The following is a 25,000-nucleotide window of genomic DNA, read 5'->3' as shown; positions in this document are numbered from 1 at the left end:
ATCTCCACCGCTCCCATGTTTTATTTTGTGTTGCCATAAGTTATTCTCTCTGCGTTGCTGCGCTGGGCTAATGCTAATAATGCTAATAATGCTAATGCGAGGGAAATAAAATGGCGGCTTCACACAACGGGGCGTGGTTTGCAAATCGCCCAGCCAATCAAAAATTGGAACTTTCTTCTCCCCAGGATAGTCCCACCTCTCTACCAGGCACTACAAATGGGGGTAAAAGTTCTCGGAACTAAGTACTCTTTTTGGTGTGAACGCAAAATTCCAGGAACTATCGGAGCTAAACGGGAAAAGTACTCCAGTGTGAAAGCGCCTATTGAGAAACGAGGACTGGAAACACACCGACAGGGAGGAGCTAAACTTTAAAGGGGACCTATCATGCTAAATTCACTTGTGTATGTCTTTTCTACATGAACATGTGTCCCCGGTGTTCCAGGGAACTCACCAAGTGTCAGAAAACACAACCCTCTCTATTTCCCTCCATACCCAAATTTCTAGAAAAGGGGCTGCAACGGATCTGATACAGACTGATCCAGATTTGAACACTTCTATGACGTCACAGAAGTGGCGCTACGGCTATAGGGCCAACTCCACCAATCAGGAGGAGACAGCCACGGACATTGCCGTTGGAAAGCGCTGGAGACGCTGTAGTACATATGCCAGGCCTGTAGATGGTGCTGTTCTCACAGAATCAGCCCATGATGCAAAGACAGTGTTCAATTGAGAGAAATGAGGAATGGCTAAAATGCATGATCTGTTTGGTATTTTGAAAAATGAAAAGTATAAATATGCCTTATATAGGTATGGTCCTACACTATATTATTCACATATAGCATGATATACTTATGGTCCACTTTAAACAAGAAGAAGACAAGACTCACGCTCATCACAGAAACTTATATATGTAGAGTGTATAAGTGCTAATACATAAAAAGATAATTGCAGTCAAAGAAATAAGAACCAAACATGCCTCAGAAAACAAACTGGGTGGAAAAGACTAAATATTTGTGATTAACAAACCTTTATTTAACCAGCTCAGTCTCATTTGGATTAGAGCATTTTATTTTCCAAACGTCCCCTCGCCAAGAAGATACCAATAGACTTTCAAAAATAAAACCAACTTACTGAATTAAACTTCAGTCTTATTCTAGTACACTTATTGAGCGATTGTCCCGGCTATAGCGTTAGTGTTTGAGCTTTGATAACTGGATTCACATGATGTTTTATCCCCGCTGCTTATTTGATTTGATATTGTGTCATTGCCGTAAGTTTTAGTCTTTATTTCTTTGCCAATAATTGTTGTCTACCCGCTTGTTTAAATGGTTCTTTATAAGTTCATAGTGTTGACTTGGAGGTTAGTTCTCAATCTGCTACATAAATCATGTTGTCAGGATAATTATTATTGCAAAGTTAATGTTGTTCTTGTTTAATTTACACATCTCTTTCTTGTTCAAAAGAAATAAACCTTTGCTCTTCATCCAAAATAAGACACAATTACATTTCCTTGTGACATCTGTTGGAGAAGAAGCGAAAGGTCAAACAAGCGCCTCTTCTGTGGATCTTTTTATAACCTAAGTCAGTTCTTCACTACTTAGTTTCCATCACTTTCCCTCACGGAGACAAACCAAAACAAGGGGGAAATGAATGTTAAATGTTGATAAAGTTCAAAGACTTCAGTCCAATCTTACGTTCCGAAACAGAAGCAGATGTTCCAGATTCTTGATATCAAACAGAGAGACTTTTCCACGTGCTTTATTCTCCCTGCATCTCTATTTAAATCCTCTCTGTCGAGCACTCGGCCTCCAACTGGCAGAAATATTAAATATCAGAGTGTTGCAAAGGCCCATTATGTAAATCCAGGCCTCACTTGTAGGCATCCACACTTTGGCACAACAGGAACACAGAGTCGTTCCTAATGGCCCACACTCAGTAAACACAAGCCTTCTCCCATGTGGATTTGAGACAACAAAAGATTAGCACTATTTGCAAATATACAACTGAGTTCAAAGGCACGGCTCCGCGGCCTCGCTTCCCTTCTTTTGTCTGAACGCAGAGCTTTGAATGTGTTAGGGGGCATCACAACTGCAGCACTACTAATCTCCTAAAATCACTCCAAAAAGAGTTGGTTTGAGACATTTTGAAATGTTTATTTCTAGTCTTTTAATTTGTATTGTACAATGCCATGTCCCAATTTGGATGGGATCAATATATAGTACTTCTTATCTTATCTTTAAAAAAAAAGTGTAGGAATTCCACTATAAATCCCTAAAATCTCTCCAAAAACCAAAGTAAAGTTACAAATAATATAACCTATATCTGTGGAAAGTGTAAAATATTTTTTTAATGGCGCTGGTTTGAGAGGGAAGTTTAAAAACTCAGAAAATATGTAATATATACAGTAGAGGGAGGTTCAGTCTGGTGGGAGGAGTTTGAGAGACGATGCCTGCGCACAGGCCACGCCCCTCATCGCACAAGCCATGCCCCGTATCCCCATGAGGTCCCTGGGGGCCCTTAAAGCATGAGGCCTCGGGTTTTGGGCAGCAGTATCTCTCGGGCCTTTCTCTGTCAGAGTCTCTAAGCCCTCCACAAACACTTTAAACATCTTGGGATTTTTTTTTTTTTTGCTTGGAAATATGACTACTTCTTCCAACACTGACCAGCGCCTGGAGCATCTCCTGAGCGCCGTGGAGAGCGAGTTCCAGAAGGGCAGCGAGAAGGGAGACGCCTCGGAGAGGGATATTAAACTCACCCTGGATGATGCAGACTTATGGACCAAGTTCAAAGAGTTGACCAACGAGATGATTGTCACTAAAACTGGAAGGTAGGTCAAAAAGAAATAGATTATTTTTGGAGAAGCAGCAGCACCAATGGTGGCGATTTGCGCACATTTTGCTCGCGTTTTACGCACGGAGTTTTCAGTGTGACGAGTATTATTTCGTTTCTAAAAAATACCCTAAATGTTAAATTCGGGTTTATTTTGATATCACACAAGCTTGCGTGTACTTAAGTGATCTGACAAAAGCTCCCGAGGCCTCAGAAGCCTAGGTTAAAACGGAACTAAATAAAAAAGGACGTGCGTAAAAATCAAACTCCCACAAACACAACCTTACAAATCCCACCCTTGTTTTTTCTTTCTCCAGGAGGATGTTCCCGGTGCTCAGAGCCAGTGTCAGCGGCCTGGACCCCAACGCCATGTACTCGGTGCTGCTGGATTTCGTGGCCGCGGACAACAACCGGTGGAAATACGTGAACGGGGAGTGGGTTCCCGGCGGAAAACCGGAGCCCCAGAGCCCGAGCTGCGTGTACATCCACCCGGACTCTCCAAACTTCGGAGCGCACTGGATGAAAGCTCCAGTGTCCTTCAGCAAAGTGAAACTCTCCAACAAACTGAACGGCGGTGGACAGGTGAGAAACGGATTCATTATATTAATATGTATGTGATTTGAAAAACACTTTTTTAATACTATTTCAGCCAAACCAGCTTTACTGGATACAAAAAAGACAATATGTAATTACATTGAGATGTTGACATTTCGGAATGTTTGTTTCTTGTCTTTTAATTTTTATTGTACAATGCCATGTATTTGTATTCTGCTGCAACGCAAACATTTCCTAAATTGTGATCAATAAAGTACTTCTTATCTTATCTCATCTCACAAGGGAAGCATAATGTCATGAGGTTATTTGATCTGAAATGCTTTTAAATTCCCCTTTATAATAATAACACATATTCCAAAACCCTCCCCTTATTTAAGGAAATGTAAGATGTACTCACATTTCGAAAACACACAAAATAATTTTGATAACTTAAAAAAGTCACTTACTTCGCTTCATCCGATTAAAGTGCTGCATTGCCTGGTTACAGTATCCATCCTGTTCTTTGTCATACTGATAAATAACAACATGTATTGGTGTCTTCCCACAGATCATGCTGAATTCTCTGCACAAATACGAGCCGAGGATCCACATCGTGAAGGTCGGAGGCGTCCAGAAGATGATCAGCAGTCAGTCTTTCCCCGAAACTCAGTTCATCGCAGTCACTGCTTACCAGAATGAAGAGGTATGCATGGAGAAGAAGAAAGAACACTCATTCGTCTTGAATGTTGATTAAAATGCTAACTCGTGTCCTTCTTACAGATTACAGCTCTGAAGATAAAGCACAACCCGTTCGCCAAAGCCTTCTTGGACGCCAAAGAAAGGTAAACACCTCAAATCGTTCCTTAGAGTTTCCGAAGAGCTTTTCTGGTACTTATAATCAATTTTTGTATTATACCTTCGAGCTGTTTGTCGGCCTAATTCACTTTAACTTACATCCTTAAGCCAGTTCAATTCAAAAGCATTACTTACCTATTTCTTATATTGTTTAATTTGACATCATTGATTGTTTTTGATCTGTTGTTCTCATTATCTTGCAAACCACTTATTTTCTTAAGTTCTATGTGGAAAAAGTTTCTAATTAGTTTTGTTTTGGATTGCAGGAGTGACCACAAAGACATCTCTGATCACACTGCAGACATCCAACAGTCCGGATACTCTCCGCGTGAGTGTCTTTCATTCCTACTCTTTTAAAATGCTATCATAGTACATCAAATCAAACTATGCTTTCACACTGACTCCTTTGATATGATAAATGTATCTACTTATTCATATGAATAGTTAACCATATTGAATTTTATCTTAATGTACATTATTTAATTTCATATTCTGTTCTTGTATATCATATTCTATTTACATGTATATAGACTTCTTGCACTATTTTGTATTTTTGTGATTTATTATATATGTTGCATTGTTGGAGTAGCTCAGGTCATACAACATTTAAAAAAAACACAGATAGCAAACTATTTTAAGAACACTGTAAGCGATTATAGTTTCCTTAAAATAGTTCGCTATCTGTGTTTTTTAATTGTTGTTCTACTTTTATGTATGCACCACGACATCAAGTCAAATTCCTCGTACGTGTCAACCTGAGTCTGATAAGATTTTCATTGCCATTTCTACACTGTATCTTCTGTGCATATGAGAATAAACCCTTTGAATTGAATTGACGTTATGTGTCCTGTGTTCCCTCAGTCGGAGGCTGGTTCCTCCCCGGTCAGAGCCCCCTCTGCCCCAGCAGCAGCCCGCCTCAGTTCAGCGGCTCCGCGGGTCATTCCTCCGGATCGTATTGTGAACGTTACTCAAGCCTCAGGAGCCACAGAGCGGCTCCGTACCCGACGCACTACCCCCACCGCACCCCCACCTCAAGTAAGACCCCCAACCTGTATATAAGAGATGGCAAAAGTACACACATCCTTTCCTCAAGTAGAAGTACACATACTCGTGTTTAAAAATACTCTGGTGAAAGTAGAAGTACTGACTAAACTTCTTTACTCAAGTCAAAGTAAAGAGGCTTTGAAATGTACTTCAGTAAAAAGTACCCATAACTAGCAGCTGTTTTAAAGAGTACCTGACCTCCCTTTATATTAATAGAACAATAATGTCATTGTTAGCTAATGAATGTTTCCATGCTGAACAACGGCAACATGACAACGTTTTCATTGGTCCCTCTTCTTTAGAGAAGACCAGGAAATGATGGATACACGGATCGTGTTCAAATCAATAGGCACGCAATGACTCTAAATAATAATGATCACGCCACCAAACACACATTCAGACTAAAGGAACCAGCCTGTTTGGAAAATGAGAGAAGTAGAAAGTACAGGTATTTGAGTTCAACATGTAAGAAGTAGAAAGTACAGGTATTTGTGTTCAACATGTAAGAAGTAGAAAGTACAGGTATTTGAGTTCAACATGTAAGAAGTAGAAAGTACAGGTATTTGAGTTCAACATGTAAGAAGTAGAAAGTACAGGTATTTGGGTTCAACATGTAAGAAGTAGAAAGTACAGGTATTTGAGTTCAACATGTAAGAAGTAGAAAGTACAGGTATTTGTGTTCAACATGTAAGAAGTAGAAAGTACAGGTATTTGTGTTCAACATGTAAGAAGTAGAAAGTACAGGTATTTGAGTTCAACATGTGAGAAGTAGAAAGTACAGGTATTTGTGTTCAACATGTAAGAAGTAGAAAGTACAGGTATTTGTGTTCAACATGTAAGAAGTAGAAAGTACAGGTATTTGAGTTCAACATGTGAGAAGTAGAAAGTACAGGTATTTGTGTTCAACATGTAAGAAGTAGAAAGTACAGGTATTTGTGTTCAACATGTAAGAAGTAGAAAGTACAGGTATTTGTGTTCAACATGTGAGAAGTAGAAAGTACAGGTATTTGTGTTCAACACGTAAGAAGTAGAAAGTACAGGTATTTGAGTTCAACATGTAAGAAGTAGAAAGTACAGGTATTTGTGTTCAACACGTAAGAAGTAGAAAGTACAGGTATTTGAGTTCAACATGTAAGAAGTAGAAAGTACAGGTATTTGAGTTCAACATGTAAGAAGTAGAAAGTACAGGTATTTGTGTTCAACATGTAAGAAGTAGAAAGTACAGGTATTTGAGTTCAACATGTAAGAAGTAGAAAGTACAGGTATTTGTGTTCAACACGTAAGAAGTAGAAAGTACAGGTATTTGAGTTCAACATGTAAGAAGTAGAAAGTACAGGTATTTGTGTTCAACATGTAAGAAGTAGAAAGTACAGGTATTTGTGTTCAACATGTAAGAAGTAGAAAGTACAGGTATTTGTGTTCAACATGTAAGAAGTGGAAAGTACAGGTATTTGAGTTCAACATGTAAGAAATAAAAGTAAAAATTCGTCAGAAAAATAAGTAGTGGAGTAAGTACTGATACCAGAACATGTAATTAAGTACAGTAACAAAGTATGTGTACTCCACTGCTTCCCACCTCTGGGTGTCGGCATTACCAGAATGTAAGAAGTAATGTTGCTATTGAAACTGTTAAATAAATCATATAAGATAAAACCCTTCAAGTCAATAAAACAATGTAAAAGTAGGTAAATGATAAAGACTAAAAGAATGTGAATGATGTTGTGTTGAAGTTTGCACAAAAGCAATTTACTTGTGTGTGTAAAGGTACCTGGGAACAAACTCAATTCTGATTCTATAATACATTTATCATGACAAATAAATGGGAGGATACGTATTAATTTGATTCTGTTTCCTCCAGATAACTACATGGACAATACTTCCGGGTCTCTTCCGTCTCACGACAGCTGGTCCGCTCTTCAGATCCCGAATTCCCCCGGCATGGGACCGCTTTCCCACAGCTCCAACTCCACCTCCAACTCCAGGTACGCTTCTCCATCTTCAACCATGCAGTCTTGCTCTAAATTGGACACAAGTTGAAAATAATCTGCATTAAAAAAAAATCAGATATTTGTTGTTTAGTACATTTCATATCTCATGGGAATTCAATGTACTTTAAAGGGCAATACAAAACGGCAAAGGTCAAAGATTTACAATTTACTTGGACAAAAGTTAAGGCTACAGGAGATACAGCAATTAAAGATCTTATGTAACAGAATAAGACAAAAGAAGGCAAAGACATTTTTATTTATTTTTTACTTGATCAGATGATTTGACATTGTTAGACATTTCTGGGTAAATTATAATGATAGTAAGTAAGTAAGTAAAATGTATGAATGAAGCGCTGTTCCCAGACATCGTCACAAAGTGCTCGACAAAGCATTAAAACATCTAATAAGAGATGATGAGGTGTTAGGAAGTGCTGAAATCACAATACACAATCAAAACATAGAATAAAAGCATACAAGTTTTCATGAACTCAAAGACGCTTATATTGTTAGGGATGGCAAAATAACCAATGAGGTCGCCGTCTTTGAACCCTAACTTAATAATAACCCCCTTCTTCTCCCTCTGGTTCCACAGTCAGTACCCCAGCTTGTGGTCAGTTTCCGGCTCCGCCCTCACCACTCCAGGCTCCTCTTCCTCCATCCCCGGGGGTCTGACCTCCCAGTTCCTGAGGGGCTCCTCCTACTCTTCCTCGCTGCCCGTTTCCTCGCCTTCCTCCATGTACGACCCCAGTCTGAGCGAGGTGGGAGAGGCGCAGTTTGAGAGCTCCATCGCCCGGTTAACTGCATCCTGGGCACCGGTGGCACAAAGCTACTGAGACGGAAACAGAGGACATGTCACCAGACCTGCACGAGTTTAAACAGTCCTTCCAGTGTGAAGTTAAGCGGGGAGTCGTACCGAACAAAGTGCAAAGACAATCATCTTCATATTGGCTGCAACTAGCCACCAATTTCATAACATATCAAACGTTTGGTCACTGAAATACGAGAAAATTGTGAAAATGTCCAAGGCTATGTTTAAATATGTGGTTTTTTCAGTTCCAAAACCAAAGATATTCTCTTTCATATAAGATAAAACAAACGAAAAGCAGAGAAAAAATCCAAATTTGCGTCTAAAAAGAGCGGTTTCTGACATTGTTGCTTAAAAAAAGCCCCATCGCCCGGCTCACTGCCTTTTCCACAAGCTACTGAGCTGGAACAAATCTGAAGAAGAATGGAGACTATAAAGACACATCCTGGAGAAGAGGACGTTTCACGAGACCTGCAGGAGTCTGGTGTTGCTGGTGAAGAAGTTTAAACAGTCCTTCCTGTGTGAAGTCGAGCGGGGAGTCGTGACTGAACAACGTGCAAAGACAATCTTCTTCATATTGGCTGCGACTCGCCACCAATTTCATTACATATCGAATGTTTGGGCTAGAAAATAGTGAAACATGTCCATGCAAAGTTTCTCAATGTCCAAGGCTATCTTTAAATATCTTCTTTGGATGGTGCCAAATGCAAAGATATTCTCTTCAGTGTGAGATAGAAATATCCACACTTGTGTCTGAAAAATAGAGTTTTCTGATATTTTTTCAGTCTGCAAATCTATTTCTCCTTCCATTTTGGAAAATATAATAAAATAAAAAGCCCTCCTGTTTTCATTCTTAAATATATAAGATGCGATAAAAAAAAAAACACTTGGTTCTGCTAACATAAATGTGTATATGTGTGTAAATAGAATAAATTAACGTCCAGTGTTTTCCAAATGAATGTGCCTTTACTGATTGCAATAACTGTTCAAAAGAAAGACCGAAAGTGCCTTCTTCCCCCCCCTCTTCCCCCCCCCCCCCCTGAACAAACAAGTGTACATAACTATCTATTTGTATTTGGACTCACTGTGAGTTTTATTTATGTCATTTAATAATAAATTAAAGTGTTTGTTTTTCTCAAAAGAAAATTGATTTTGTCGGTTTTTTGCACACGAGAAATGTCTCCAGGAGTGTATTCTTTGTACTTTGAGTTACAATTAATACAATTTTCTTACGTTTTAATACGATATATTTCTAAAGGGGGAAATAAGAGTGATTTAAATATATTTTTTGTAGTTTTATTTACTTTAAAAAAACATATAAAGCATCAAATACCATGAAGATTAACTAGAAGTCCCATTATTTTTAAAGAGTCCTCTCCTGCTGATGTTCAGGTTTATATCAGTATGTAGTGTCTCTACTTTAAAGAGTCCTCTCCTGCTGATGTTCAGGTGTATGTCAGTATGTAGTGTCTCTACTTTAAAGAGTCCTCTCCTGCTGATGTTCAGGTGTATATCAGTATGTAGTGTCTCTACTTTAAAGAGTCCTCTCCTGCTGATGTTCAGGTGTATGTCAGTATGTAGTGTCTCTACTTTAAAGAGTCCTCTCCTGCTGATGTTCAGGTGTATATCAGTATGTAGTGTCTCTACTTTAAAGAGTCCTCTCCTGCTGATGTTCAGGTGTATATCAGTATGTAGTGTCTCTACTTTAAAGAGTCCTCTCCTGCTGATGTTCAGGTGTATATCAGTATGTAGTGTCTCTACTTTAAAGAGTCCTCTCCTGCTGATGTTCAGGTGTATATCAGTATGTAGTGTCTCTACTTTAAAGAGTCCTCTCCTGCTGATGTTCAGGTGTATATCAGTATGTAGTGTCTCTACTTTAAAGAGTCCTCTCCTGCTGATGTTCAGGTGTATATCAGTATGTAGTGTCTCTACTTTAAAGAGTCCTCTCCTGCTGATGTTCAGGTGTATATCAGTATTTAGTGTCTCTACTTTAAAGAGTCCTCTCCTGCTGATGCTCAGGTGTATATCAGTATGTAGTGTCTCTACTTTAAAGAGTCCTCTCCTGCTGATGATCAGGTGTATATCAGTATGTAGAGTCTCTACTTTAAAGAGTCCTCTCCTGCTGATGTTCAGATGTATATCAGTATGTAGTGGCTCTACTTTAAAGAGTCCCCTCCTGCTGATGCGCAGGTGTATATCAGTATGTAGTGTCTCTACTTTAAAGAGTCCTCTCCTGCTGATGTTCAGGTGTATATCAGTGTCTCTACTTTAAAGAGTCCTCTCCTGCTGATGTTCAGGTGTATATCAGTATGTAGTGTCTCTACTTTAAAGAGTCCTCTCCTGCTGATGTTCAGGTGTGTATCAGTATGTAGTGTCTCTACTTTAAAGAGTCCTCTCCTGCTGATGTTCAGGTGTATATCAGTATGTAGTGTCTCTACTTTAAAGAGTCCTCTCCTGCTGATGTTCAGGTGTGTATCAGTATGTAGTGTCTCTACTTTAAAGAGTCCTCTCCTGCTGATGTTCAGGTGTATATCAGTATGTAGTGTCTCTACTTTAAAGAGTCCTCTCCTGCTGATGTTCAGGTGAATATCAATATGTAGTGTCTCTACTTTAAAGAGTCCTCTCCTGCTGATGTTCAGGTGTATATCAGTATGTAGTGTCTCTACTTTAAAGAGTCCTCTCCTGCTGATGTTCAGGTGTATATCAGTATGTAGTGTCTCTACTTTAAAGAGTCCTCTCCTGCTGATGTTCAGGTGTATATCAGTATGTAGTGTCTCTACTTTAAAGAGTCCTCTCCTGCTGATGTTCAGGTGTATATCAGTATGTAGTGTCTCTACTTTAAAGAGTCCTCTCCTGCTGATGTTCAGGTGTATATCAGTATGTAGTGTCTCTACTTTAAAGAGTCCTCTCCTGCTGATGTTCAGGTGTATATCAGTATGTAGTGTCTCTACTTTAAAGAGTCCTCTCCTGCTGATGTTCAGGTGTATATCAGTATGTAGTGTCTCTACTTTAAAGAGTCCTCTCCTGCTGATGTTCAGGTGTATATCAGTATGTAGTGTCTCTACTTTAAAGAGTCCTCTCCTGCTGATGTTCAGGTGTATATCAGTATTTAGTGTCTCTACTTTAAAGAGTCCTCTCCTGCTGATGCTCAGGTGTATATCAGTATGTAGTGTCTCTACTTTAAAGAGTCCTCTCCTGCTGATGATCAGGTGTATATCAGTATGTAGAGTCTCTACTTTAAAGAGTCCTCTCCTGCTGATGTTCAGATGTATATCAGTATGTAGTGGCTCTACTTTAAAGAGTCCCCTCCTGCTGATGCGCAGGTGTATATCAGTATGTAGTGTCTCTACTTTAAAGAGTCCTCTCCTGCTGATGTTCAGGTGTATATCAGTGTCTCTACTTTAAAGAGTCCTCTCCTGCTGATGTTCAGGTGTATATCAGTATGTAGTATCTCTACTTTAAAGAGTCCTCTCCTGCTGACGTTCAGCCTCTTTTCACCCTCTGTCTGAAACCAGAGCCCAGTCTGCTCCGATTGGTTAGCTGTCCGGCTCTGTTGTGATTGGTCAACCGCTTAGAGATGTCCCGCACCCTTAGACTATCACGTACAATGTGTTGTAGCGCTAGCCAATAGGAGCGTGAGTGTAACATCGTGATTCCACTATGTTACTGAACTTTGGGATTTTAGAATTTGCAGACCATTGACTTGCACTAAAATCTATACAACACAATACAGGAGAGGCAAATCCCTAACAAGCATAATAGGGATTTTTAGGGTCAAAGAGGGGCCACACTGGTTTCAATCAAGAATATATTTTCTCATTTTGCCGCCTCAGGTTTGGAGTGGAGGTGTGACTCTCATAGATCAAACAATAACCCACCTTTTGGCCCCCGAGCATTATGAGTTTTCTTTAAATAACGGCGTCCTCACGGCCTCGCTAAGTGAATGTGGTTTTCTCCGACATGTTATTGAAACGACGAGGTGACGGAGAATCTTTAAGACATCCATCGGGGTCTCTCTCTATCTCTGGCACCCGTTTGTTAGAATCTGCGTTATGGTGCGACGCGCGGCCGACACATTCAGATCTGCCTGTGAGGAAAGACCGAGGGACTGAAACAGACCCAAAACGTATCACACCTGGGGGAGGAAAATAATAAAGTCAGGTGTGAACGATAGCAAAAGAAGACATTTTGTGTTGTGTACGAACAGACACACACTCATCTGAAAGTATTTATCTACACAACCTGAGATGTCGTAAATAATTCTATATATCATGAAGAGTGTGTACAACTCACGCTATTATTACCCTTATCTTCATAGCACTTGGTAGAAAGGTGAATGTTATTGCATAAGTAGCTGAAACGTAAAAAAACCCAATCATAATGTTATATATTTGGTATTATAGAAGAAAAAAGAACTATGACCATATCAAATTACACTTAAAAATAACAAGAAATACATGAAACATAATATATTATTAATGTTTCCGAACAAATAAATGAATGCAAATCCAATAAAACCCATAATTCGTAGTGCCGAGCTAGACGGGACAAAACAAACAAAAGTAGATTTTACAGTAAAGGTATTTCCTGGCTCTGCTCACAGTGAGGGGGGGAGGGGGGAGGGGGGGAGGGGGGGGGGGGGGGGGTTGGCCCTCCTGACGTGATGTGCGATGTGTTTTCAGAGTTTGGTTCCTCTGCAGTGATGGAGCGGTTCCTCACGGAGGTGCAAATGAAGGAGGGAGGGTCACGAGGCCAAGAGCAAACAGTAATGAAGCAGATATGTGACCTGCAACTGGCAGAGGTCCCTCAGGAAGAAAATAACTCACTTTACTGCCTCTACAAATCTAGGAATTCATCTCCGTTTGCTCGAAATACAGTAGCTGTCTTTGTTTCAACTGTCGGATGAGATGGGGACGAGCATTTAAAAGATTAAGGATATTCAGATGAGTTAATTTACATGTTTTTAGTATTCAAACGTACAGAACCAAATGTCCCAAAGTGACGTATTATAAAATAAATATATTGTTAAAGGTACCTTGGTGTTTAGGCAGCACATTGTGATATCATGAAAAGGCGGATAAATAGTATGCAACTTTTGACAACAGTTCGGAAAACCCTCTTGGTTATGCTTAAAAACCCAGATTACTGAGAAGATTATGGATGAAATAGGTATGTTTGACAAGTAACTGAATTTATGGTACATTTAGAAGGTAACCGAGTAAATGGGGGTTTGGTTTCATACACGAACACATGACTCTTGAGTCGTATGGCGCTTTTCCACTGCAGGGCCTCGCTCGGCTTAGTACGGAATGGCTAGGCCTTGGTAGGCCAGGCTCACTTTATCCTGCGTTTCCATTACAGTTTAGGAACTGGGGTAGTAACTATAGTAACGCAGTGTAGGCGGAGCCGTGACGTCATCTTCAATGAGAACCACAAAACCAACATCAGCCGTTAGCTGTTAGCCCTCAGAGCTCAAAGCCATGGCCGTATCTATATTTTTCGAGCTGTGTATACAAAACTTGTGAAATAATTGCACTAAACGGGGTTCTTTGCAGTACTTCCAGGGTACTACAAAGTACTTCAATGTGTTGTAAGTAGTAGGCTAACTAATACAAAGTCAAACAGTATCAATTTCATTAAGAACTAATGGTAAAATAAAATGATATTTTTATCTTTCATCAAATACAGCAGAAAAACATGCATTATAATAAGGAGGGGACTTTGACAGAGGATTACTCACAAAGTACACAATAAAAAGTACTTCATTTTATTTCTGGTAGAAGTCCAACTAGAACCGAGTCCAACAGAGTCAGTTTTCTTAAGAACTTGTGGTAAAACATATTTGCATCACTCGTCAAATATAGCAGGAATGAAGAGCAGCTGATTTGAAAAAACAAACTCGAGAGGCGGCTGAGTTGACCGCAGTGCAGAATCGCTGTAGCCTATAGTTTAAAACTCCTAACAATGTTGTCCATTGTAGACAGAGTCTTATTATATTTACAGCCCTTAGTAACATCCATTTTCTGGGCTCAATATGTGTCTTGGCCGTTTTCATTGTGATCGCTAAATTCGCCTTGTTTCCCTTTGTTTATAATATTATCACCTTTCCAAGCAAGTGCTTTTGTTTTGAAATCACTTCCGTGAGTTTCGCCCCGCCCCTCGCTCCAAGGACCATTTGACCATTTAGTAAGGTAAAAAGCAAAACGCAAAAACGCCTCTCAGACGCTCTTCCGTTTACGTGTTTAATAAAGAAAAACAATTGGACGGTAGATACACGGATTCTCCAACAATGCAGTATACCAATAGAGCAAATGTTTATTTTAAAACAGCATTCATTAAGTGCAGTTAAAAATGATAAATACATATAGAATGGAATGAGACGAGAGATAGAGTTGGAGTTGGATGACTTTATTATCAATGAACAAGAAAAGCCGAAAAACAGAGTAACTGGGCCCCTGTGTTTCATCTCCAGTGTGTGTGTGTGTGTGTGTGTGTGTGTGTGTGTGTGTGTGTGTGTGTGTGTGTGTGTGTGTGTGTGTGTGTGTGTGTGTGTGTGTGTGTGTGTGTGTGTGTGCGTGCGTGTGTGTGTGTGTGTGTGTGTGTGTGTGTGTGTGTGTGTGTGTGTGTGTGTGTGTACCTGTTCATGAGCAGAAGTCCAGACCTAGTGGGCAGGATGTTTGCTGATGGTCTTTGCTCAGTCTGGAGCGATAAACAGATCATGCTGGGCCCAGAGAGAGAGAGAGTGTGTGTGTGTGTGTGTGTGTGTGTGTGTGTGTGTGTGTGTGTGTGTGTGTGTGTGTGTGTGTGTGTGTGTGTGTGTGTGTGTGTGTGTGTGTGTGTGTGTGTGTGTGTGTGTGTGTGTGTGTGTGTGTGTGTTGAGCTCTTTTGTTCTCCATCTTGGTGCTCGGTACACTGCAGCCTGCAGCCTGTGTTGGTCTTCACTAATTGACAATTGGAGTTAGCCTTTGCACACCGCCCTGCTCTCCACCCCTGGAAGTGTGTGTATCAAATACGCTTTACAGAGTGTGTCCAGCACCCAGGTGTGGAGGGGTGGAGGAGTCCAAACTACAGATGCAGATGTTGGGTTTGGGTTAAATGTGGCAGAGGGGGAGTGTACGAAGGGTACACACAAACACACAAAAAGAGGTGGGAAGTATTGAAGTACAAATACTTTGTTACTGTACTTAAGTACATTTTTCTGGTATCAGTACTTTACTCCACTACTTATTTTTCTGACGACTTTTTACTTTGACTTCTTACATGTTGAACACAAATACCTGTACTTTCTACTTCTTACATGTTGAACACAAATACCTGTACTTTCTACTTCTTACATTTTGAACACAAATACCTGTACTTTCTACTTCTTACATGTTGAACTCAAATACCTGTACTTTCTACTTCTTACATGTTGAACACAAATACCTGTACTTTCTACTTCTTACATGTTGAACACAAATACCTGTACTTTCTACTTCTTACATTTTGAACACAAATACCTGTACTTTCTACTTCTTACATGTTGAACTCAAATACCTGTACTTTCTACTTCTTACATGTTGAACACACATACCTGTACTTTCGACTTCTTACATTTTGAACACAAATACCTGTACTTTCTACTTCTTACATTTTGAACACAAATACCTGTACTTTCTACTTCTTACATTTTGAACACAAATACCTGTACTTTCTACTTCTTACATGTTGAACACAAATACCTGTACTTTCTACTTCTTACATGTTGAACTCAAATACCTGTACTTTCTACTTCTTACATGTTGAACTCAAATACCTGTACTTTCTACTTCTTACATGTTGAACTCAAATACCTGTACTTTCTACTTCTTACATGTTGAACTCAAATACCTGTACTTTCTACTTCTTACATGTTGAACACACATACCTGTACTTTCTACTTCTTACATTTTGAACACAAATACCTGTACTTTCTACTTCTTACATGTTGAACACAAATACCTGTACTTTCTACTTCTTACATGTTGAACTCAAATACCTGTACTTTCTACTTCTTACATGTTGAACTCAAATACTTGTACTTTCTACTTCTTACATGTTGAACACAAATACCTGTACTTTCTACTTCTTACATTTTGAACACAAATACCTGTACTTTCTACTTCTTACATGTTGAACACAAATACCTGTACTTTCTACTTCTTACATTTTGAACACAAATACCTGTACTTTCTACTTCTTACATGTTGAACCCAAATACCTGTACTTTCTACTTCTTACATGTTGAACCCAAATACCTGCACTTTCTACTTCTTACATGTTGAACACAAATACCTGTACTTTCTACTTCTTACATGTTGAACACAAATACCTGTACTTTCTACTTCTTACATGTTGAACACAAATACCTGTACTTTCTACTTCTTACATGTTGAACTCAAATACCTGTACTTTCTACTTCTCTCATTTTCCAAACAGGCTGGTTCCTTTAGTCTGAATGTGTGTTTGGTGGCGTGATCATTATTATTTAGAGTCATTGCGTGCCTATTGATTTGAACCCGATCCGTGTATCCATCATTTCCTGGTCTTCTCTAAAGAAGAGGGACCAATGAAAACGTTGTCATGTTGCCGTTGGTCAGCATGGAAACATTCATTAGCTAACAATGACATTATTGTTCTATTAATATAAAGGGAGGTCAGGTACTCTTTAAAACAGCTGCTAGTTATGGGTACTTTTTACTGAAGTACATTTCAAAGCCTCTTTACTTTGACTTGAGTAAAGAAGTTTAGTCAGTACTTCTACTTCTACCAGAGTATTTTTAAACAAAAATATGTGTACTTCTACTTGAGTAAAGGAAGTGTGTACTTCTACCCTCTCTGCATTGAGTGACATGCTGTCTGAACCCTGAGGATAATCAGCATGCTGCCACCAATGATCAAAGACACACTTTCTCACTCTGCTCACACTGGATATCATGCTGTTCTGCTAAATGTACCTTCAGTGAGGACCAGTTTGCTAACAAATCTTTCTGCTGGTGTGACTGTGAGGCTGTCACCATCACTGTGGCGACTGCAGGAAACATACATTAGCTTATACCGGCTAGCAACTCCTCCTAATGTGTGAAATTGCTCATGTAGTTCAAAAACACTCCTCGGACAACTGTCACATCTGGATAAGAGTTTACTGCAAAAGGCTTGATGGATGAAGGCAGAGTGAAAGGAAGGCTTTTTGATCTTTAGTTTGTGAGTTTTTTTGCAATATATAGCATGGTAGATGTGGTAGGGGACATAGAAAAAAGAAATGGTGTCATATACGGTGACCAACATGTGCAAATGTGCTTTAACCCAAAACGTTTACATTAGGAGAAACGCATACCGTTTAAAAAACAAACACAAATGTGCCGAAACACATGGAATTATAGAAACATTTTTACCAACTTGGTCCTAAAGATCCTGAGTTTCTGTAAATATTTCTGGGTCACTGCAAAGGTAAAGGGCCACAAATTGCACAAAAAAAATCTAACTTGCATTTATTGACACACATGTGGGATCGGATCATAAAGCTGAACATAACTGGAAGAGTTTGTCAGTGATATCAGAATGAGTCATGTGATCTCATTGTTAAAATAAGCCAATAAAACGTACATATCAGTTACGTTTCCAGCGACTGTGACATGTGATCTTATTGTTAAGTTACAAAATGCAATATATTCTGGGGATAATAGGAGCCTAACTTCCCAAAATAGATCCAGGGAAATTGTGATACCCTAATTTAACAATACCAGTCTTACCTAATAGGGCAAGCTCTCAGCAGTACTTCACTATGAGACTTTTATGAATTTCATACTCGTTAATTTCATCAGAACTGGCCAGAAACGTATCTGAAAGAAGAAATACAGGAGCCTTTAAAAGCCAGAGTGGCAATTTTCATGTGTACACGGTGTAGTTATGTCAACAAAAATCTGAGGTCACAGGCTCCTCCAACAGTTCAACACAACAAACAGATACAAAATAGTGCACGTAAATACAAATAAAATAGAATAGAAGTAGTATCTTAACCCTCCAGAGGCCTGATGGGATATATTTCTGTGTGATGGTGCGTTCAGGAGGGCAACGAGGAGGCAAAGTCTGCTCAGCTGACAGCAATTTCTCACCCAGGTACCAGAATTTCTTCATTAACGAAGACACACAGACATCACAGGGTTTTTGGGAGGCGGTCTGCAAACATCCCCCAACCCCCCCAAAAAAAATCATCCTCCTTCGCTGACTCGCTGTTCCAGACTTGACAACTTGTTTTTTGGCAGCGGCTCGTCGTAAATCAACTCTGAAATGTGACTCACCATCATAATGGTGGTGTTTGCGGAGGCCTTCTGTCTTCTTCCAGAGCGGTGAGGGCGGATCATTCCTGGAAGAGGAGGACGGGACGACGTGAGGACAGAGATGAGACACTGATATCATCCCTCACATTTAGATTTGTACTTATTGGCCTCACTTGTGAAATGGCGTATCGGGGGCTTCTGTAGGTTAAAGGAGAAATACAAAGTCAAGGGAAGGTGAAGGGGGGTTTATATTAGGATAATTAACGCTGAATTTCTAAGAATAAAGTCAAATATTTACATGACAAATAACTCAGATATACTCAGACTTTAATTTAAATAACTGGAATATACTCTTAGATTATAAACTCATATAATTGCACAAAGTGAAGGTTTGGTTCTTTGTAAAAAAGATGAAGTGAAAGATATTTTACTTCATCTCAGAGAATATATTTTAACATGTTTACATACATTTGTGGATTTTCACAACAGCTTTAATGTTTTTATTCAGAATATAAGCGGTCTATAACGCAGCGTCCACACGGTCGAGTTTCAGACACGCCCACTCGCAAGCTTCAAGGCCCGCCGCCGTTTGGACGCTGCGTCATACATAAGGCCATAAAGCCAGGGAATGGGGATAACATTCAGAGAAAAATAAAACAGAATTAAAGATTACATTGGTTAGTTTAAGAAACAAACATGTGGGATATTCTCAGAGATTGAAGTGGTAATTTAACAAGAAAAAACACACAAATAACGAGAAACAATTTATTTTATAGCCATGAAAGAATTAAATTAAAAACACTAATATAGCATCACCTGATTACCGTACATGTTACAGTTATTTGATCCTTGCATGGGGAAGCAATGTAGTGACTTGAGAATAATAAACACCATTTTACTAATAAGTTTTCTTGTTAATTTGAGACTTTCATGTTATTTTTATTTTTTTATTTCTCATTAAACCAAAGCTTTTTTCTCATATTGTTCTCTTTTTTTACCCATACTGACCCTATATTTATATTAATAGAACAATAATGTCATTGTTAGCTCATGAATGTTTCCATGCTGAACAACGGCAACATGACAACGTTTCCATTGGTCCCTCTTCTTTAGAGAAGACCAGGAAATGATGGATACACGGATCGTGTTCAAATCAATAGGCACGCAATGACTCTAAATAATAATGATCACGCCACCAAACACACATTCAGACTAAAGGAACCAGCCTGTTTGGGAAATGAGAGAAGTAGAAAGTACAGGTATTTGAGTTCAACATGTAAGAAGTAGAAAGTACATGTATTTGTGTTCAACATGTAAGAAGTAGAAAGTACAGGTATTTGTGTTCAACATGTAAGAAGTCAAAGTAAAAAGTCGTCAGGAAAATAAGCAGTGGAGTAAAGTACTGATAGCAGGAACATGTACTTAAGTACAGTAAGGAAGTATTTGTACTCCACTACTTCCCACCTCTGATTCAATGCATTCACACAGGGAATGATTTCAAAAGGAGGAAGTTACTGAGTCTGAACGTCTGAATGATGCTAACTTCACTTCTTTTATTTCTGGGGAGACTGATAGTAAAGATCCTTACATATAAAATCCTCACATTGTAAAGTCTGTAGATACGTGTTATGAAATACTCAATATGAGGTAAAGGTTGTATAAAGTATTGTGTCTCCATTGTTTGAAATCTGTCAGCATCAATCATTATAAAACATATCATATCTATTATTCTGAAATGGACCAATCTGCACAATGACTACTTTTACTGTCGCTACTTTCACTATATTTTGATGAGAATACTTTTCTACTGTCACTTGAGGATCATTTTGAATTCAGGACTTTTACTCTAACAGAGTATTCCTACACTCTGGTACTTCTACTTTTACTCAAGTACAAGACCTGAGTACTTCTACTTGTACTCAAAATCTGAGTACTTTTAGTTTTACTCAACTACAAGATCTGAGTACTTCTACTTGTACTCAAGATCTGAGTACTTCTACTTGTACTCAAGATCTGAGTACTTCCACTTTTACTCAAGAACAAGATCTGAGTACTTCTACTTTTACTCAAGTATCTGAGTACTTCTTCCACCTCTGGTCTTCCAGAACTTTACCCCACATGTTTAGTGTCAGTTAGTACACATTGCTCTATTTATAAAAAGGGAAACACTGCCCCCTTGTGGTTGAACAATTGAAATATTTGCAACCTATCAACGGTGCTTTTGACCAATGGTCTTTCTCATTTCATCAATTCCCCCTCCTCGACTCCTCGACTCCTCGGTCCTCCAGTAGTGACCCGGAAATGAATTTCAGCTCACCATGTTGGAGGACATCTCATTTCTCTAAATGCACTTCGAGGATCGAGCGTCGAGGAGGCTCTCTGGAGGAGCTCTAACCGAGGAGACACTGATGGGTCCTCCACGGCTCCTCCACGGATGCATTTCCGGGAACAGAGATGTTTCAAAGAGTGGTGACGCACGGCCGGACTTATCTCAGCCAATGACAGCTCTGCATGCATCCCCTGGATATTATTTTAGTAAACTGCTTTCATCGCAACGCGATATTTACAGAGAGAACAGCTGTGAGGTCCGTGCAGAAAGCAGAGCAGTATGTAAAATATATATCACTCAGTATAACAGGCCTACTCTCTTTATTTGCTTTAGTTTAGTAGATATCTACAAACAAAGAGTCCATATTTTTCTAAAACCATTTAGTGCTTCACATAAAATACACAACGGCTGTAGCCTGATTATGTTTTAGGAGCTGTAGGTGTGTGTGCGGTACAGTGCGTAGATGTGTGTGGTACAACGTGTAGGTGTGTGTGGTACAGTGTATAGGTGTGTTTGGTACAGTGTGTAGGTGTGTGTGTGGTACAGTGTGTAGGTGCGTGTGGTAGCCTACAGTGTGTAGGTGTGTGTGTGTGCGTAGATGCGGTGGATAGACGGGACTCAGTTGGTTTGGTGTCCTCTGCTTACTTTTAATACTTGTAAATAAAACTTTTGGCCCGTAATTTAATTTCCTCATTGTAGCGACCAGAGAGGGGGGGGGATATCCAGTCTCTGATAGTCTTACGTTATTAGAGTACTCTGTTTGATTCTGAAATTGTATATATATATATATATATATATATATGTGTGTGTGTGTGTCCGCATCTGTAGCCTGTTATTGTCTCATTATACCGCACTGTGAATGAATTAAAAGTAAATATATATAAGTCGTCATGAACACATCTGTCCATCAGAGGGCTGCTGTGCCTCCTGTCATCATTAATGGACGTCTCTTTAAAATGACCGCTCAGAGGAGAGGAGTTCTCATTTCTCTAACCGTCTGCTGCTTCCACTCCTCTCTCCTCGGTTCCCCTCCTCCGCTCGCATCTCCTGTGGGCGGGACTAAGTCTCGATGAGGGGAGTCGAGGAGGGGAATTAGAGAAAGGAGAAAGGGCCCATGTCTTAACATTTCATTGACACACAAGTGATATAAGGTCATTGCCCTTTCTTCCCCGACCTGATGGTTTAGACGTGAGTGCCGTCCACATTGAGACTTTGGGATGTGATCGTAAAATCTTTAGTCTTGGATCTAAACTCTTTGAGGTTTCATTTTCCAATTTCATAGCACAAATAAAAACACGAAGGAGAGCAGGAACAAAGGATTTTAAAATGTTCCTCTTGACATCATTTGAGTTATTTTTTATACACTTAATATCTACATTATTGTGCAGTGAAATAAAGAAAGTATCACATTCATTTGATTTTAAGTTCATTTATTTAAAAAAAATCCAGACACATCTTTAAATATTGAGACGACATGCAAAGGGAGAACATTTCAATCTTTTGACAAAAACACACAAACCTCTGCACCTAAAGACATGTTAGAGACATGTTCATCTGTCCTGTAAGGAGAGCCTGACGCTCCGATGTGATATTATGGGATGCTTTGAGATGCTTTTCTCTCGCAGTCTCAACTGAATTTGGCTTTAGAGAAATCCATCTCCGGGTGCTGGGACATGAACCTGCAGAGACAGAGAGTTAAGAGTCAGAAATCATCACAAATGACATCTTTTATTTTCTATATTACCTTTAAAACAGCTTTAAATACAATATCATCTATTTTCCAGGATCCACATTAGAGCTTAAATAATACCATAAAATATATATTTTTACACAGACATAATAATTTAAAGTAGGAATATTCAATAAAAGATAACATAAAATAAACATATTAATAAAACTAATTACTATTTTTCCCAATTGGGATAAACTTCAAAGTATATAAAAAGGGAAATATATTTTTTGTGTGATAATCTGTAAAATACAATTTGTAGGTGGTCATATTTCTGCATCAACACACATTTCCCCTTTTAATAAATCCTTCTGCGATTTAGATATTGTCTATAATCAATATTGTGATAATATCTGATTGATTGTTCAGCCCTTATTCACGTCATAAATTAATTCCTCGTCCCAATTTGGAAAAGAGGTCTGATCTGAATTTGAAAAATCGGTTTAAATAAAGGTTGCATTATTTACTTTTTTAAATTCTGACATTTCCTAAAACATGTCCGTCCTCTAGCGCCGCCATGTGGCCAAAGATATATTTTTTAAACGCAGTAAATAAACATGAGAAGCTCCCATCAGACAACACGTTAGATGGGAAAGACCAAGCCCCCAGGAAGTGCGCTGGACTCTGAAAATATTCGTTGTGGCCAAACGGCGGTACTACACTTCCGTATCAGTTGCTGGGCCCAGAAACCCTTTTTCCCCATTGACTAACATTGGGAAAGAGACGTCTGTAAATCGTTGGATAATTTTTTTTAACTAAATAAACTACCCAGTATGAACACTTGTATTGCCCTTATTAAAAACATTCGGTCCTCAAGTTGTAAAATGTGCTACTAACGTTATTCTGAGCCATTTCCCTCGGCATTATGAACGCGCATCTAACCCACGGGACCGACCGCGCCTCACGTTAATGTGACGAGTTCAGTACTACATGAGTTTTACCTTTACCCATGGATGCACGATAAGAACGGATTATATGATTACTTTCGTGACGTTTCGCTCTCTCAAAAGTTGGGCCAATTTGTGTTCATGCGCCAATGAGCAACTCTCATAGGAATGAACGAGGCCCCGCCTCCCACGCTGTATCCATTCTTATTATACATCCATGGTATAGACACATGTGAACTTTATGTCAACAAAACAACCGAGAGCAGCCTTCTGACTACAGAGGTATTGTTTAACTGTAATAAAACTAAACAGGATTTTAGAGGCAGATTTAACGAGCGTGAAACAGGAAGTGGAGCTCACAATAACCGAGGAGGATTTTTACCAACAGCATGATAAGAGCGCCGGGTCACCTATCATGCTATCTTTAGGCAATAGCATAGGTAGGACTTAAACCAGGTCTGTGTCTCTTCATATAAAACCTTTATATATAACGTTTCTGTTCAACTGTGTGAGCCAATAAGAAACACCACAGAGGTCAGGTGACAATAAAAAGAGCTTCATGATAGCTAACAGGAACGGGAGTACTCAGGGTTGCTTAAACTTTTCCAAAGTCAAATTCAAGCACTTTCAAAATGAATTTGAAGCAGCTTACAGCTATGGTAAATTACATATATACATACACACATACCTAAACTAAAATTATTGTTTCACTACCTCACATTAAATCAGATGTTCTTTATGCTATAACCAAATGTGTGTTACGTAACAGCATTCTGCAGAAGGATGACATTTAATATTTCTAAAAGAGTGAACCATCAAACCTTGAAAACACCACATTACATTTTTCAAAGATATCAAGCACCCGTACGAACCCCGTGTGTTTCTATGAACTCACTTTTTGAGAATATCTTGTTTCTTTTGCTCTTCAGACGTCGGCAGACCCATTGATTTCTGCCTCTGGTCGTACATCATCTTCTCCACCATACCACGCGTCTCTCCGTCCAGATCTGACAGCTGTTCAGCAGAAAACACACAGATGAGCCTTAACTACAGATTCAAGCAGGTAACACACACCTGAAACACATCAGCGTCGAATCACTTACCTTTGAGTTCTCTGGAGAGACTTTCTTGGTGTTAATTTCTGGATCTGTGGACACAATCTTGCTCCACCACTCCATTTTATTAACCTGAAATGAAAGCATATCATTAGGTTTTAACAGCTCTCGAGACAGACCGATGACTTGAATCTACACACGTTGTGTTCGGATGAAGAACTAAGTTTATACTTTATATTATTTTTAACAGTTTCCAACAAGAACGGTTTAAGACGGCGCAAATGCACTCGACATACTCATATTCATTTAAAATCATAACAGGAAAGCGCAGGACACGTACTTGCACTTCAAAAATAAAAACATTTCCTGTCAAACATTTCGCCGTTAGCTTTTATCAGGAAGCAAATAAACAAATTATTTTTACTGCCTTAATAAAGTCTCCTATTCTACTGTCTTTCATCAATATATCACAGGTCTCAGATATATACAGAGCCTGTCTCTGATTGGCTGAAACACCAAACAGGTCATTGCAGCATTACCCATAATCCCCTCTGTTTCAGCCCTGTTTCCAAAGTGCTGATTCTCTGTCTGTTACTTTAGAGGAAAATAAGGAGCCCCTCCCCACGCCCCTCTGAGAGACATTTGGT

At 39.2% G+C, this 25,000-nt stretch overlaps 2 protein-coding genes across 2 annotated transcripts; one reads left to right on the top strand and one right to left on the bottom strand.

The window, feature by feature from the left end:
- The first annotated feature begins 2,563 nt into the window (after positions 1 to 2,563).
- tbxta (T-box transcription factor Ta) lies at positions 2,564 to 9,082 on the top strand. Its single transcript, XM_079654568.1, has 8 exons — positions 2,564 to 2,827; positions 3,147 to 3,411; positions 3,932 to 4,066; positions 4,144 to 4,205; positions 4,485 to 4,546; positions 5,080 to 5,253; positions 7,121 to 7,244; positions 7,843 to 9,082. The coding sequence occupies exons 1-8, from the start codon at positions 2,640 to 2,642 to the stop codon at positions 8,081 to 8,083; spliced, it is 1,251 nt and encodes a 416-aa protein (XP_079510694.1). The 5' UTR covers positions 2,564 to 2,639; the 3' UTR covers positions 8,084 to 9,082.
- A 13,013-nt stretch (positions 9,083 to 22,095) lies between these two features.
- On the bottom strand, positions 22,096 to 24,557 carry nudc (nudC nuclear distribution protein). The gene is made up of 3 exons (XM_079656279.1): positions 24,402 to 24,557; positions 24,194 to 24,312; positions 22,096 to 22,361 (listed from the first exon to the last, which is right to left on the bottom strand). Exons 1-3 carry the CDS (start codon positions 24,498 to 24,500, stop codon positions 22,310 to 22,312), a joined length of 270 nt encoding a protein of 89 aa, XP_079512405.1. The 5' UTR covers positions 24,501 to 24,557; the 3' UTR covers positions 22,096 to 22,309.
- Between the last annotated feature and the right edge of the window lie 443 nt (positions 24,558 to 25,000).

This window comes from Notothenia rossii (genome assembly GCF_949606895.1).
Source record: "Notothenia rossii genome assembly, chromosome: 10".
NCBI classification, from domain to species: domain Eukaryota; kingdom Metazoa; phylum Chordata; class Actinopteri; order Perciformes; family Nototheniidae; genus Notothenia; species Notothenia rossii.
The sequence above is the reverse complement of the archived record's forward strand: the minus strand, read 5'-3'. Positions and strand labels throughout refer to the sequence as shown.

What these genes read in the sequence shown, in the direction of transcription:
- nudc (XM_079656279.1), bottom strand. Translation starts at nt 24,500, where the DNA reads ATGCTTTCATTTCAGGTTAATAAAATGGAGTGGTGGAGCAAGATTGTG. An exon ending in TCTCTCCAGAGAACTCAAAG is followed by an intron (nt 24,313 to 24,401) that starts GTAAGTGATTCG and finishes TCTGCTGAACAG; the next exon opens with CTGTCAGATCTGGACGGAGA. An exon ending in AAACAAGATATTCTCAAAAA is followed by an intron (nt 22,362 to 24,193) that starts GTGAGTTCATAG and finishes CTGTCTCTGCAG; the next exon opens with GTTCATGTCCCAGCACCCGG.
- tbxta (XM_079654568.1), top strand. Translation starts at nt 2,640, where the DNA reads ATGACTACTTCTTCCAACACTGACCAGCGCCTGGAGCATCTCCTGAGC. An exon ending in ATTGTCACTAAAACTGGAAG is followed by an intron (nt 2,828 to 3,146) that starts GTAGGTCAAAAA and finishes TTCTTTCTCCAG; the next exon opens with GAGGATGTTCCCGGTGCTCA. An exon ending in CTGCTTACCAGAATGAAGAG is followed by an intron (nt 4,067 to 4,143) that starts GTATGCATGGAG and finishes TCCTTCTTACAG; the next exon opens with ATTACAGCTCTGAAGATAAA.